Raw genomic sequence first — 12,995 nt, forward strand, 5'->3', positions numbered from 1 at the left:
ATAGCTCTGAATCTGTAACCATTACACTGAACAGTAGTATGCTTTATGGCCTGACTCTAGCTTGAACTTGCCCTGTTGGTGGGAGAGCTGTGTGCTCTTCTTAACATCCCTGAGAGTGAGAGGGTATTTGCCCTTAGCACAGACGAATCAGTGACTCTGCTGCCTTTGGCTGGGATGGAGTTAAATTTCTTCATAGCAGATTGCATGGGGCTGTGTTCAGGGTTTGTGATAAAATAGAGCTGATAACACCAGCATGCTTTAGTTCTTGCTGAGCAGTGTCTGCGTAGCCTCCAGGCTTTCTCTGCTCCTCAGACAGCTCTGGCAGCACAGGTCAGGGGTGAACAAGAAGCTGGGAGAGGACACAGCAGGGACAGCTGACCAGAGGGATATCCCATGGCGTGTGACATCATGCCCAGAAATAAACCTGGTGAGGGGGAAGGCTGGCACAGGCTGCAGTTGCTGAGACTGTCTGGGCATCAGCCAGGCTGTGGGGAGCAATTCTCTTTCGCATTCGTTTTTCCTAGGGTTTATTTTCCTGTTATTCTCTTTCCCCCTTTTTTAAGAGTAATTAAACTGTGTTTATGTCATGGAATCACTTAGGTTGGGAAATGCCTTTAAGATCAAGTCCAATAACCCAGCAGTGCCACATCCACCACTGAACCGTGTCCCCACCTTTTAAATCTCTCTAGGGATGGGGATTCAGCACCTTTATTGCCCCAGGTAGATTTCTGTTTATTATCAAACTGTCTTTATGTCAACCCGTGAGTTTTCTCAGTTTTGTCCTTCACATTCTCTGCCCATTCCACTGTGGCGAGGGCAGGGAGCAACCTGGGGACTGTGTGGGGCTTCGTCATGAGAAATGAACTACAGGCAAAGAGGGGAAAAAATAGAGAGAAACTTTGCAGTACGTAAAAACAAAGCAGTACAAAGAGGTTGTTCGTCCAAAACCTCACTAAAGGAAGTCAGATTAAATCAATTATTCACATCCTGGATCTTTTCCCAGTTCAGCTCTCACCACGTAGGAGAAAAGCAAAGGGTTTAACGGAGATACTAGCGAAGCAAGGACCTTCCTCTCCGCCCCTCAGCGGCGGAACTGAACCGCTCCCCTGCCGGGCGCGGTGCCCACTCGGGGAGGCCAGCGAGCACATACCCACCCGCGGCCCGCCCCGAGCGGCACCACGCCCGGTGATGGGGCGGCCGCCGCTCGGCGCTGCTTCAGTTTCCCGTCCCTCCTTCGTTGCCCCCCCTCCCGTTACCTCCAACTCCGCGCTCCGCCTCTGCGGGCAGTGCGCATGTATGGGGCGGCAGCCCAGCCCCTGAGTCACCCCCGGCTGCTCCCGTCAGCTCCCGGGAGGAATTCCCCCCTGGAGGAGACGGAAAGGCGGCCACCATGAATCGTTTGGGGAAGAAAGGGGACGAGACCCTTATCGAGATGGCTCTGTCTGCAGATGGTAGGAGGCAGGGGAGAGACGGGGGGAGATGGCTGTGTCTTTCCGCCTGCCCGCTGATGAGGAGGCTGCCGCGGTGCTTCTTGCCCGGCGGGGGCTGCTGAGAGCCCACTGGAGCCTGGGGTGGGTGTTTGGGGGGGTCCTGTGTCGTCTTGGAGTTCTGCAGATGGCTGAGATGACGCCTGGTGCCCCCTGCTTCTGTCTGTTATTCGCTGGCTCTCACTGAGCACAGCAAAGGAGAAGGCGTTCGGACGAGCCTAAGCGTAGTTTGGGAAGGTCTTTGTTGACCCTAAAGAAGCCCTGACAGCAGTGGGTCCTCCATCAGCACGCAGCTGGCACCCCTGCTGTGCCTACGGGGAGGAGGAAGACCCTCTTTGCAAGGAGTCCCATGGAAAAGATGAGGGACAACAGACGCGAGTTACGTCTGGGGGGTTCTGATTAGACAGGAGAGGAGTTTTTTTTTTGCAGGGATAATCAGGCATTGGATGATCTCCCCAGGGAAGTGGAGGAGTTCCCAACACTGGACACTTGTAAGGTCCAACTGGACAGGGTGCTGGACCATCTTGCTTAGACCACGCATTTACCCAGAGAAGTGGGACCAGATGATCCTCGAGGTCCTTTCCAACCTAGTGTTCTATGGGTCAGTATTGAATCCTGTTGATTCAGTGGCAGCCCTTACTTTTAAACACACATCAAGAGCAAAAGCCCCTTTGCCTAGCAGCAAACTCGCAGGCTTTCACGGAGCAGCAGCGAGGCTCAGGCTGGAGCTGGCTGCCAGTAGCTGAGCTCATTACAAGAAAGGTTAGATGGAGCCAGGTCGTCTCTCTGCGGAAGGTGGGAGCAGCCCTCCCTGCCTCGCCCCATCCGAGCTGCAGCATGGCGCTGGCGGCTCCGTGCAAGGCCTGTGAGCAGTTGCTGGCGGTGGGTTTGTGCTGGGGCCTTGCTGTTTTGGAGTAGGCAGGTTACAGTTCGCAGCTCACGTCGAGAGGCCAGCATCGGATGTGGTAAGGCGGTGACTGCCGAGGGGAGCGTGGCGCAAGTGCTGCGGTGGGTGTTCGGCAGCACCGAGCCTGGCGACGCGCAGCAGCAGTCAGGTGCAAAGCAGCCTGCTGATACTTTCAGAGAGGCTCTCTAGGTATTGCAAACCAAAAGGAGAGAGCTGGCCTAGAAACACTTCCTTCGGGGAGCTATGCCTTGCCAGAAGCACTAGGCGTGAAGACCTTAAAGCAGCAGAGCCGCTAAGAGCTCCTCTGGGCTGGCTGCTTGGGTTGGATGTTTTCTCGAGCACCAGTGTAAGATGATGATGTCAAAGCAGCTTCCTCAGTCTCGTTTCAGTGAGATAGTGCAGTAGGTGATGACCATGGACGTTATCCAAAGGAAGCTGTTCACAGTGACAGCGTGGAGCGGCGTCTGACCGTGGCAAGGCAGGAGCCCTCAGCGAGTGCCAGACAGACTCTGTGGTGTCTGAGTGGAGCTCGGTGGAGCTGGCAGGCTTGCTCAGCGCTGGACAGATGGGTGTTACAGCCTCTCGGCCAGCAATGCCTCTCCAGGCCCTGTAGGGAAGCCTGAGTCATTGCCCATCCCGCCGCCTGTGAGCGATGGAAAAGTGCTGAAGGCTGAGCTGCTCTGACCAGAGGCTGTTCTCCTGAAGTAGCTTGTGACTGAAAAATACTTACGAAATAGGCAATGGCAGTTTGGGGAATGATGTTAGGTCAGGTCTGTAAACTAAATTCCGCAGCACTCAGTTTTCCCACGAGTGTCTTGTGGGTTTTTTATAGCCGCAAGCAGTGAATATAAGGAGGTTTGAGTGGGTTCAGTGAAGGAGGATGAGTTAGGAGGACTTACACAGTTGCTCATAACTGTGATACAGAAATCTTGTGCCAGTTCTTTGGTTTTAATCAACCACTTTTCTAAACCAGAGTTAAATTGAAGGTGGTGGTGGAGTTCCTGTCCCTGGAAATGTACAAGAAAAGCCTGGATGGGTCACTTAGTGCCATGGTCTAGTTAATTGGATAGAGCTGGGTGATAGGTTGGGCTGGATGATTTTGGAGGTCTCTTCCAACCTGGTTGATTGTATGCTACAATGAATATGGGGTACAGTGAATAGACCTTTTAAAGCTGGGGTTTTTTGGTTAATTCATTGCTCAAAAATCTTTCATGGTTGGGAAAAAAAAAACAACCTACCTTAAATTGTGGCTTGGAAAAGTTAACAGCATGCTTCTATTGCCACTGGAACTTCTCTTAGATCTAAACATCTGCTTTTAAGGAAAAGATAGCCTCTTAAGGAGGCTCCAGGCTATGATGTCTGACTGCACAAGCAGGGTCTGTGTGAGTCAATAGGAAGAAAGCAGAAGGGAAAACATCTGTTGCTTATTTTCCTTTAAAGACAAGTTGGTGTTTGGGTAGTGTGTGTGCGTGTGTATTTCATTCAGGCTTACTATTGCTTTTCATTAAACTTAAATGCTGAGGAGCAGGTTGTGGGGGATGAAAAAAAAACTATTCACCAGCAGCAGCACAAAGTTTAACTTGCAGGGTCTGTGTTTAGAGATTGTGCACCAAAACTTCTACCTCGAAGGAAACCTTCTGGCTTCCTGTTGAATTACACCCACATGAGCTAATAACTTCCATTTCTGTGGTGTGATTTGTGCTTTCTGTTGGAAGATGGGAGCTGTTTGCTTCAAATATTAAAAACAAAGCAAAGGGAACTTGCAGAATTGAAGTACCAAAGGAAGTAGACCACAGTATGTTGTTAGGAATATTTCTTCCTGCCTTCACTTTCAGCATATTGTTTTTTCAGCATGAATTGCTAATGCTGCAATTAGCAGTTGGGTTGTGGGAGGTGTCCCTCAAGCCCTTGGATCTTCTGGAAAACAGGCCATTCTTTGAAATGTGCTACCTTTATACATATCTCTTATGAGGATTGGATCAGGTAGCTGGAATTGGTTAGTCTGGAGAGGAGAAGGCTGAGGGGAGACCTTGCTGGTCTCAGAACTACCTGTATGGAGGCTGTAGTGAGGTCTCTTCTCCCAGGTAACTGGTGATAGGACAAGAGGAAACGGCCTCAAGTTGTGCCAGAAGAGATTTAGATTGGGTATTAGGAAAAGAGTGATCAGACATTGGAACAGGTACCCCAAAGAGGTGGTGGAGTCACCATCCCTGGAGATGCTCAGAAAATGTCATGTCAGTGGGGAGTGTCGAGTTGATGGTTGGACTTGAGCTTAGAAGTCTTTTTCAGTCTTAGTAGATTCTATGGTTTCTCTTCCAAAACTTCCAGGAGTCTGGTTTGAAATGAGTGCTCCAAGACTGATTTAAGTTCAAACCTTGGTTGTCATCTTCCTCATGGTCCCTCTGAGAAAGGCAGCACAACACCAGGCAAAGCTAACGACTTGCAGATGTCACTTGTAGTGCTGTGATGTCACTTGTAGCGGTGTGTTGGCTTCTCATAGTGCCTCAGCATTCAGGGCCAAATGCTTGTGTTGTTTAATAGAGTGACACTTCACTGGTTAACTCCTGCTAGTACCACAAAATGCATCTCTCTCTAATTGCTGGAGCAATGCTGTAATTTCTGATCTATTTGTGGAAGCGCCGGGGGGGATATCCTATTCCCACAGGGCTAAAGCAGGGGGGTTGTTAACCCTAGATTATTATTCCTGGACAACAAAAGAAAAGCTCCAAGAAGCATAGCCGTTGTTCAGAATAGAAAAGGCAGAGGAGCAAATACTCCTTCACACCAAGCAAGGTGTAGCAGCTGAGTGGAATTTCTTTGCTGGCTTCGATGCGTCACTGCGGGGGCACAGCGTAAATACAGACTTGGTTGTTGGAAGGTAAACCTGCTTGTAATGGAAAACTCCAGTGTGCAGTAGGGAAACCTGCCTTGGGGAGCTGATCCCAACAGCTTGCATAATGTTGCTTTATATATCTTCTTTGTGTACGTGTTACGTTGCTTTTAGTGAGAAGATAAACACGAAGCTCTTCCCCCACAGCTGTTAAATGTGGATTCTTCTCCAGAGGTTGTCTCAGTTAAAGAGTAATAAAACCCAAATTGCCCTTGGGCTGGTGACTGAGACTTGCTTTCCTTCAGATAAGGACCCTGCCTGTGACGTTAAAGTCACTCTGGCTCAGCAGCCTGGCAAAGCAGAGTGGCTCCCAAGGAGGGATTAGATCTCTCAGAGCCTTCATAACCCAGTAGCAATTATGTGGGAAGTTCAGACCACACTTCAGAGAGATGGGCAACCAGTTGAATTCCCTCAGGTGAAGGATGGAGTGCCTGTCCTGCCCAGCCTAGCCAAATGGCCTTTTTGCTCACAGAATGAAAGAGCTGTTTCTCCCTTGCAGAGTTCCTGGAGGAAGGGCTTGGTTCCAGCTGGGTACACAGGTTCTGGGCTGGGAAAGCTGAGTGAGTGCTAAGGAAGCAGCTGAAGCTCTACTGCAGTGCAAGACAGGGAGATGTTATCTTGGTGTTCCCCTGTCAGGCAGTTTGCAGCCTTAGCAAAAGCAAGTGCTGTCTGGTGTGGTGTCCAGTTCTGGGCCCCTCATTTAAGAAAGATGTTGAGGTGCTGGAAGGTGTCCAGAGAAGGGCAGCAAGGCTGGTGAGGGACCTGGAGCAGAGCCTTGTGAGCAGAGGCTTGAGGGAGCTGGGGGTGTGCAGCCTGCAGCAGAGGAGGCTCAGGGCAGAGCTCATTGCTGTCTGCAGCTCCCTGAAGGGAGGCTGTAGCCAGGTGGGGTTGGGCTCTGCTGCCAGGCACCCAGAAACAGAACAAGGGGACACAGTCTCAAGCTGTGCCAGGGGAGGTCTAGGCTGGATGTTAGGAGGAAGTTGTTGTCAGAGAGAGTGATTGGCATTGGAATGGGCTGCCCAGGGAGGTGGTGGAGTCACTGTCCCTGGAGGTGTTGAAGAGAAGCCTGGCTGGGGCACTTAGTGCCATGGTTGAATTAATTAGAAAGCTTAGGTGATAATTTGGACTTGATGATCTTGGAGGTCTATTCCAACCTGGTAAGTTCTGTGGTTCTGTGTCCCATTCTGGGAGGTTAATAGGCCCAAAGCAGGCTTACAATGCATAAGGGTTTGGTTTCCTTTCTTAAAATAAAACTTTGTCTTTGGACCTGAGTAGAACTCAAGATTTTTAAAAGCATAGCTACAGCTGGAAAGTTTCCAGGCTGCTGCTGGTCCCTGAAAGTGTGCCAGAAGTACAGCGTCACACCCTGGAAGGTTTTGGAACGTGATTCTCTCTTCACAACCCAAATTGTAGTTACCAAGTGCAATAGTAGCACGTGTGGAGAACTGAAAGCTGTGCTGATATGTGAGGTTTTTGCACTCTGGACAAGCCTCTACAGAAATGTGATAATGCTATCATAAACCAGAGCGGCACTTTAACATCTGTGTACAAATGCTTAATAACTACTACGACCAAAGATAACCCTGGCATAAGACACAAGGGCAGCCCTGAAGCTGTGTTTAAAAAACTATGCCCAGAACTGCTGGCAGATATTTTGTAAACAAAAAGCCACCACACCACCCCCCAACCACAACACACAGCCAGGAAAGCCAACGGCACTGTCTTCGTATTTGGTATCTGCAGACTAATTCATGACAACAAGCACTGGCACCCAATACGTGGGGCTTGGTCTCTTCTCCAGGCAAACAGCAATAGAACAAGGGGACACAGTCTTAAGCTGTGCCAGGGGAGGTTCAGGCTGGATGTTAGGAGGAAGTTGTTGGCAGAGAGAGTGATTGGCATTGGAATGGGCTGCCCAGGGAGGTGGTGGAGTCACCATCCCTGGAGGTATTGAAGCCAAGCCTGGCTGGGGCACTTACTGCCATGGTCTGGTTGACTGGCTAGGGCTGGGTGCTAGGTTGGACTGGATAAGCTTGGAGGTCTCTTCCAACCTGGTTGATTCTATGATTCTGTGAACATTAAGAAGGTAGAAATGTGGCAAGGTAAGAAGGCAGTGAACTTTTCCGCCTGTTATTGGGGGGTTGGACTGAAGAGCAGTGTCTTTTCCAGCCTGTGCTTTGTTACCCAGCAGGCATTTCATTACATTTGGTAGCAGCTTCTTGTGTGCATGTGACAATACTTTTGTGTGCATTTGGATCACTCTCCACACCACACTAAGGCAGAACTAACCCCTCTTCTTACGTGATGTAGGCTTGCCTCTTTAGCCTGCTTCATTGCTAAGGTAGAGTTTCTGCTGTAGTTGTAACTGGTGTCCAAAAAATGGGGAGAGAAATTGTGTTGGGTCTGCTTTGCAGAGTTCTGACATGGAAGTTTCAATAGATCCTTTAAAGATTTAGGGCATTTACTACTTTTTTGTTGTTGCTTTTGTAGAGCAGGAGGCTGTTACAGGCCTGGCCATGAAGAACAGACCAATGTTTGATATTATTTGTGTTAAAAGATGTAGTTCTAAGGTACTATTTCAAATCAGACCTTTTTTTTCCAGTGCACATGGACCACACAGTTACACATAGCAGTACAGTACAGGCAACTCATTATTTCATCCTGTTGGGTTGCCTGCTGCAGTCAGAACCATTCTGCTTGGCTTCTCACTGAGGACCAGTGGAGGTGATGAAGTTCCAAATGCTGGGTTTTTAGGAAGTGGGAATGTCTTTGGGTGAAATGCAGTCATATAAATGGGAATTCCAAGTGTTCCCCCTGACTTCCCTAGCAGGCTCCCAAGGGTAAATGTGAAATCTGAGGCCTTTGGCAAGACAGCAGAACCTCAGCAAACCATGTGGGTAGAGTTCATGGTGCAGATGGCTGGCCTTTCATTTTCTCTTCTAGCCCTAAATTAGAAAGGGCTCTGTGCTTTGTTATTCAGAAGGGTTTTCTTAACTATCAGGTAGGAAATCAGAGAGTCTCTGTTTGCACAATTTATGGTGTGCTGAAAATACACCATGCTAAGGAGCAGCGATGAGCAGATGTGGTTCTGAGGCCATTGGCAAGTTGGATGCCTTTAGGCTGGTTTCAGCAGGGATCACAGTATGGCAGGAGTTGGAAGGGACCTCTAGAGATCATTCAGTCCAACCCCCACTGCCAAAAAGCAGGATCAGCTAGGGCAGGTCACACAGGAATGAGTCCAGGCAGGTTTTGGAAGTTTCCAGAGGAGGCTCCTCAAACTGAGCAGCCTGGCTCCAGGGCTCTGTCACCGTGACTGTAAAGAAGTTTATCCTCGTGTTGAGGTGGAAGGTCCTGTACTGGAGCTTGTACCCGTTGTTCCTTGGCCTATCACTGGCTACTACCACAGAGTCTAACACTTTCATCTTTACACTCACCCCTCAGGTATCTATAGACACTGGTAAGATTCCATCTCAGCCTTCCAAATTCTCTCTGCCTTTCTTCATAGGAGAGCTACACATTCATAGAAAGAACTAAAAGCTGTGGATGAAATTGGCCACCTGAGATCAAATACCCAAGTGGCATGAAACTGAGGAATAACAGTGCCAGGGTCAGTAAATGTGAGGGGCAAGGGTTTTAATATATTGCTTTTCACTTTCTTCCTGACAGTGCAAGTTAGAGGTGTTCCTGGTTCATGCTAAACCTCATGCCACCTTTCTGTCACTCTTTCCCCTTTGTTAGTTCCCCATTCATGTCTTGCTTCTCTCTTAGAGTGTCTCATAGAAGGGAAGAGTGCCCCTAGGATGACTGGCACCCTGGGCCCTGCCCTGCATGTGCCAACGTGTGTGTCTTGCCAATGCTGACAGACCTCAGAGACTGTGTTTCGTCAGGGTTCCAGCAGTGATTTTGGTGGAAGTTAGGCAGTGATGAAAAGCAGCACAGTGGTTCCCCTTTCCTCATCTTGAAGGAGCCAGGAGAGCAGCTGGCATTGTCCTGTGTCTGTGCAGGGCCATTGCCAGAGCTGTTTGTCTGCCTCTGCAGCTGAGTAGTGCTGCTGACATCTGGCCCCACACGTAAACGCAGATGAGCAGAGCAACTCAGCCATGCAGCTCCGGGAGGATGTACTTGATACACACATAAATTTAGTTAATAAGTCATCTTAAAGATGTGTTTTTCTTAGATATGGGAGTACTCACAATAGCCATTCTGAAGCTTCCTTGGAGTGAGTGACCTCGCTTTGGAGAGGTCTTTGTTCAGGATGTAGTTTTGTGAGTGACTCACAGCTTTATCAGACTGCTTATCAGGGGAGATCCTATCACAGCAGTAAGCCTTTGGTGAGCTTTTGGGGAGCAAAGGACACAGAACTTTAAAGAGCACATTGATGTACTGATAAATAATCATGGTTTGCATTGATTTCTCTTTGTCAGGCAGGCCAGGCTATTGAATAATGGCAGGGCTTCATTAAGGTAGTAACTTGAAGACCTCTAGGAAGAAAAATTTCATTCATTGCTTGTTAAGCATGAATAGCAGGGATTTTGTTTTGCAGTACAAAGTTGCCACAACTGCAGTGGGAGTCTTGGTGTTTGATTTGGGTGTTGTGTTCTGGGGGGTTTTTTGGTGATTTAGGTATGGTCTGAGGTATATTTTCTTACTACCTGCATCATCAACATTTATTTTGTGGTGCTTATTTTCTTGCAGATGGATTTAATTTTTCATTTTATAAAGTTTGCTGCAGCCATCCAGTGGAACTGGTAGGCAGGTTGTGCATTTGGGCTCCAATCCACTTACTTGCTGGAGAGCAGCCCTGAGGAAAAGGACTTGGGAGTCTGGGCTGATGAAAAGCTCAACAGGAGCCTGCAGTGTGAGTGCAGCCCAGACACAACCCTGTGCTGGGCTGCAGCAAGAGCAGTGTGGGCAGCAGGGCAAGGGAGGGGATTCTGCCCCTTGGCTCTGCTCTCCTCAGACCCCACCTGCAGTCCTGTGTGCAGTTCTGGAGCCCCCATCACAAGAAGGACATGGAAGTGTTGGAGCCAGTCCAGAGGAGGCCACCAAGATGCTCATAGCTCTGCTGTGAGGACAGGCTGAGAGAGTTGGGGCTCTGCAGCCTGGAGAAGAGAAGGCTTCAAGGAAACCTTATAATGGCCTTCCAGTATCTGAAGGTGGCTACAGAAAGGCTGGGGAGGGACTGCTGGAAAGATCTTGTAATGACAGGACAAAGAGTAAAGGGTTTAAACTGGCAGAGAGGAGATTCAAACCAGATGCTAGGAAAGGGTTCTTGGCAGTGAGGGTGGTGAGACACTGGCACAGGTTGCCCAGGGAGGTTGTGGCTGCTCCCTCCCTGGAGGTGTTCAAGGCCAGGTTGGATGAGTCTTTGAGTGACCTGTTCTAGTGGGAGGTGTCCCTGCCTATGGCAGGGGGATTGGAACTGGCTGAGCTTTGAGGTCCCTTCCAACCTAAAGCATTGGGTGACTCTACTCTCTGTTACATGCTGGCCACTCATACTTGAGCAGTCTGTGTGCTGCTTCTGTAAAGTGCATGGACAGGAAGGTGCTTGGAAAATCCTCTGTGTGTTGATGTCTAGATCCTGAAGGGGGTTTGTTTTTTTGTCATAGAATGAATAGGGGTTCCTGAAATAATCACATTGAAGCATTTCTTGTATTGCCAATGGATCAAGAGGTGAAATTAAATTCCTTTTATCTTTTCCTAAAGCATCAGTTTTGCTGTGGAGCAAAAGAGAGTGATCCAGACCCTGAGAACAAACTGTTGTAGCAATTTCATTCCACCAGAAGCCATTTCTCCTGCTTGCTACAGACACCATGACTGCACTGAAACCTACCTTTTTTGTGGAGTGATCTGCTTGAGACATGAACTCAGCCTTGATGATATTCTCCAGCCTTCAGTTCTGAATGTTGACTTCTTTGAGCTGGTTTTGGATTGCTGCTGTTGTGGTCCTCAGGGTCTGTAATTGAAATAGGAGCAGTCAGTAATTGTTAGGGGTGGCAAACTGGAGGTTTCTAAGTAGGCTGCTGTGTGGCAGGGTGTATTTTGGGACAGCATATGTTAATGCAGCAGGATTATAGGCCATGTGAAGCTTGCTGGTTTCCAGTAATGTGCAAACTCCCGAAACACATGTGGTCAGGGAGTGAACAAACAGCTGTGTGCAGAGCTGGAGGGCTGGTGGAGATGACTGTTAGGCTAGGAAAGGGTGATTTCTCTCAGTGGGTTGGGTTGGGTGTTCCCCACCCCCCAACACTTTGGAAATCACCCAGGCTAGACTCAGCAGGCTCTGGGAATTGAATGAAGCTCATATTTACAGCTAGCACAATATACAAGCAGATAGTTACAGTATATACAGTTATAGACAGAAATAGACAAGGTAAAAAGTAATACAGAAACACAGCAGCCCTCCCAGAAACCTGAGTCCCCAGGAGGGGCTCCCAACTGCCCCTTCACCTTCCCCCTACCCCTCTCACCCTTACCCCAGTCCCACAGGAGAATGGAGGTTCGGCCAGGGGGTTAGGAAGCAAAGTGGGTTAGCCAGAAATGGCAGAGAGGGGTGAGGTCAGAGATGCAGCTCAGCCAGTTCCCCAGCAGAAGTAGAAGCAAGTGCCTTATCTATGCCTGGATTTTTGGTTTTGTACATCTCAGCAAGCCTATGAGCGAGGTAGACATCAGCCTTGTCTTCCTTCCACAGCCTGTGATCTAGTTCTTCTCACCAAACCATCCTAGCTGTGCTCAAACTAGCACACTCTGCCAGGACATGTTCGTGCCCAGGAGAGGCCAAGGATTTGAGTCAATGCTCAATTCAGCTGTGCCTGAGACGGTTTGGATGAGTTTTGACACTCAGGGCATCGTTCTGCAATTAATGTTGAACAAAAAACTTGCAATGTCTGACTTTGCACAAACAGATTTTGTCTTGAAGGACCACTTAGGTGTCCTCATTTGTTGTCCTTGGTGTGCAGGCATTCCTAGGGCTCTTTACGTACAGCAAAGTGTGTGGTGTTGACGAGCAGGGCCACAGGGCTGCTGCCTTAAATCTGATGGTTTTATCAGAGTGACATTGGGTTACTCCCATCTTTAGCTACTAAGATGTCATTTCTTGATGAACTTTAAGGGTGTTTCCTTGCCTAGCAGAAACTGTTATGGTCCTCCCTGCTGCCGATATGGGCAAGTGGCATCCTTGTTTGTGTTGCAAGAAGGTGCCCGTTGGTGTTCCCAGAGAAACCTGTGCTGTGCTTTATCTCAGGACAGTCTCTGGTTTCCAGGGCTTGTCGTTGGAACTGTGACTGTATTGCAGAGGGTACAGAAGAATGATTAGATGGGTTCATGTAACAGGTGGGGTTTACTTCTGGTTCTTACTGTTTTTTCCTTTTCAAGATGACACTGCGGTTCTCACCAAGTTCACGCCATCGCAGTCCGAAGGTATTGTACTGATGGGCAGTGTGCCTCCCTCCCTCCTGCCTGCTCTCTCCTTCTTGCTCTGCCAGGAGCCTCTTGGAAGTCAGCCTTGGGTTTTGAATTGGGGAGAGCTCTTTGTTCTACAGTTAGCAAGTCAATTCTTGGTGCTCTCTGGGCAACTCTCTTGGTTAAGGACTAATTGGGCATCTCTGTTCCTGGTGCTTGTTGCAGCTATGGGTTGTGGCTCTTTCACACCTTCCTACACAGCTTGTACCCTGCTTTCTTGGACTGCTTCTGATCAGGAACCTCTCTGTTT

The 12,995-nt window shown here is 48.9% G+C and overlaps 1 protein-coding gene across 1 annotated transcript in view; it reads left to right on the top strand.

The window, feature by feature from the left end:
- Positions 1–1,197: 1,197 nt before the first annotated feature.
- The window catches only part of ANO5 (anoctamin 5), a 58,003-nt gene continuing 46,205 nt past the window's right edge, over positions 1,198–12,995 (top strand). Inside the window, exons 1-2 of the mRNA XM_064163066.1 lie at positions 1,198–1,451; positions 12,659–12,703. Of these exons, the coding sequence (XP_064019136.1) occupies positions 1,391–1,451; positions 12,659–12,703 (106 nt within the window). The 5' untranslated portion in view covers positions 1,198–1,390. The remainder of the gene's footprint in view (positions 1,452–12,658; positions 12,704–12,995) is intronic.

This window comes from Pogoniulus pusillus, chromosome 24, assembly GCF_015220805.1.
Source record: "Pogoniulus pusillus isolate bPogPus1 chromosome 24, bPogPus1.pri, whole genome shotgun sequence".
NCBI classification, from domain to species: domain Eukaryota; kingdom Metazoa; phylum Chordata; class Aves; order Piciformes; family Lybiidae; genus Pogoniulus; species Pogoniulus pusillus.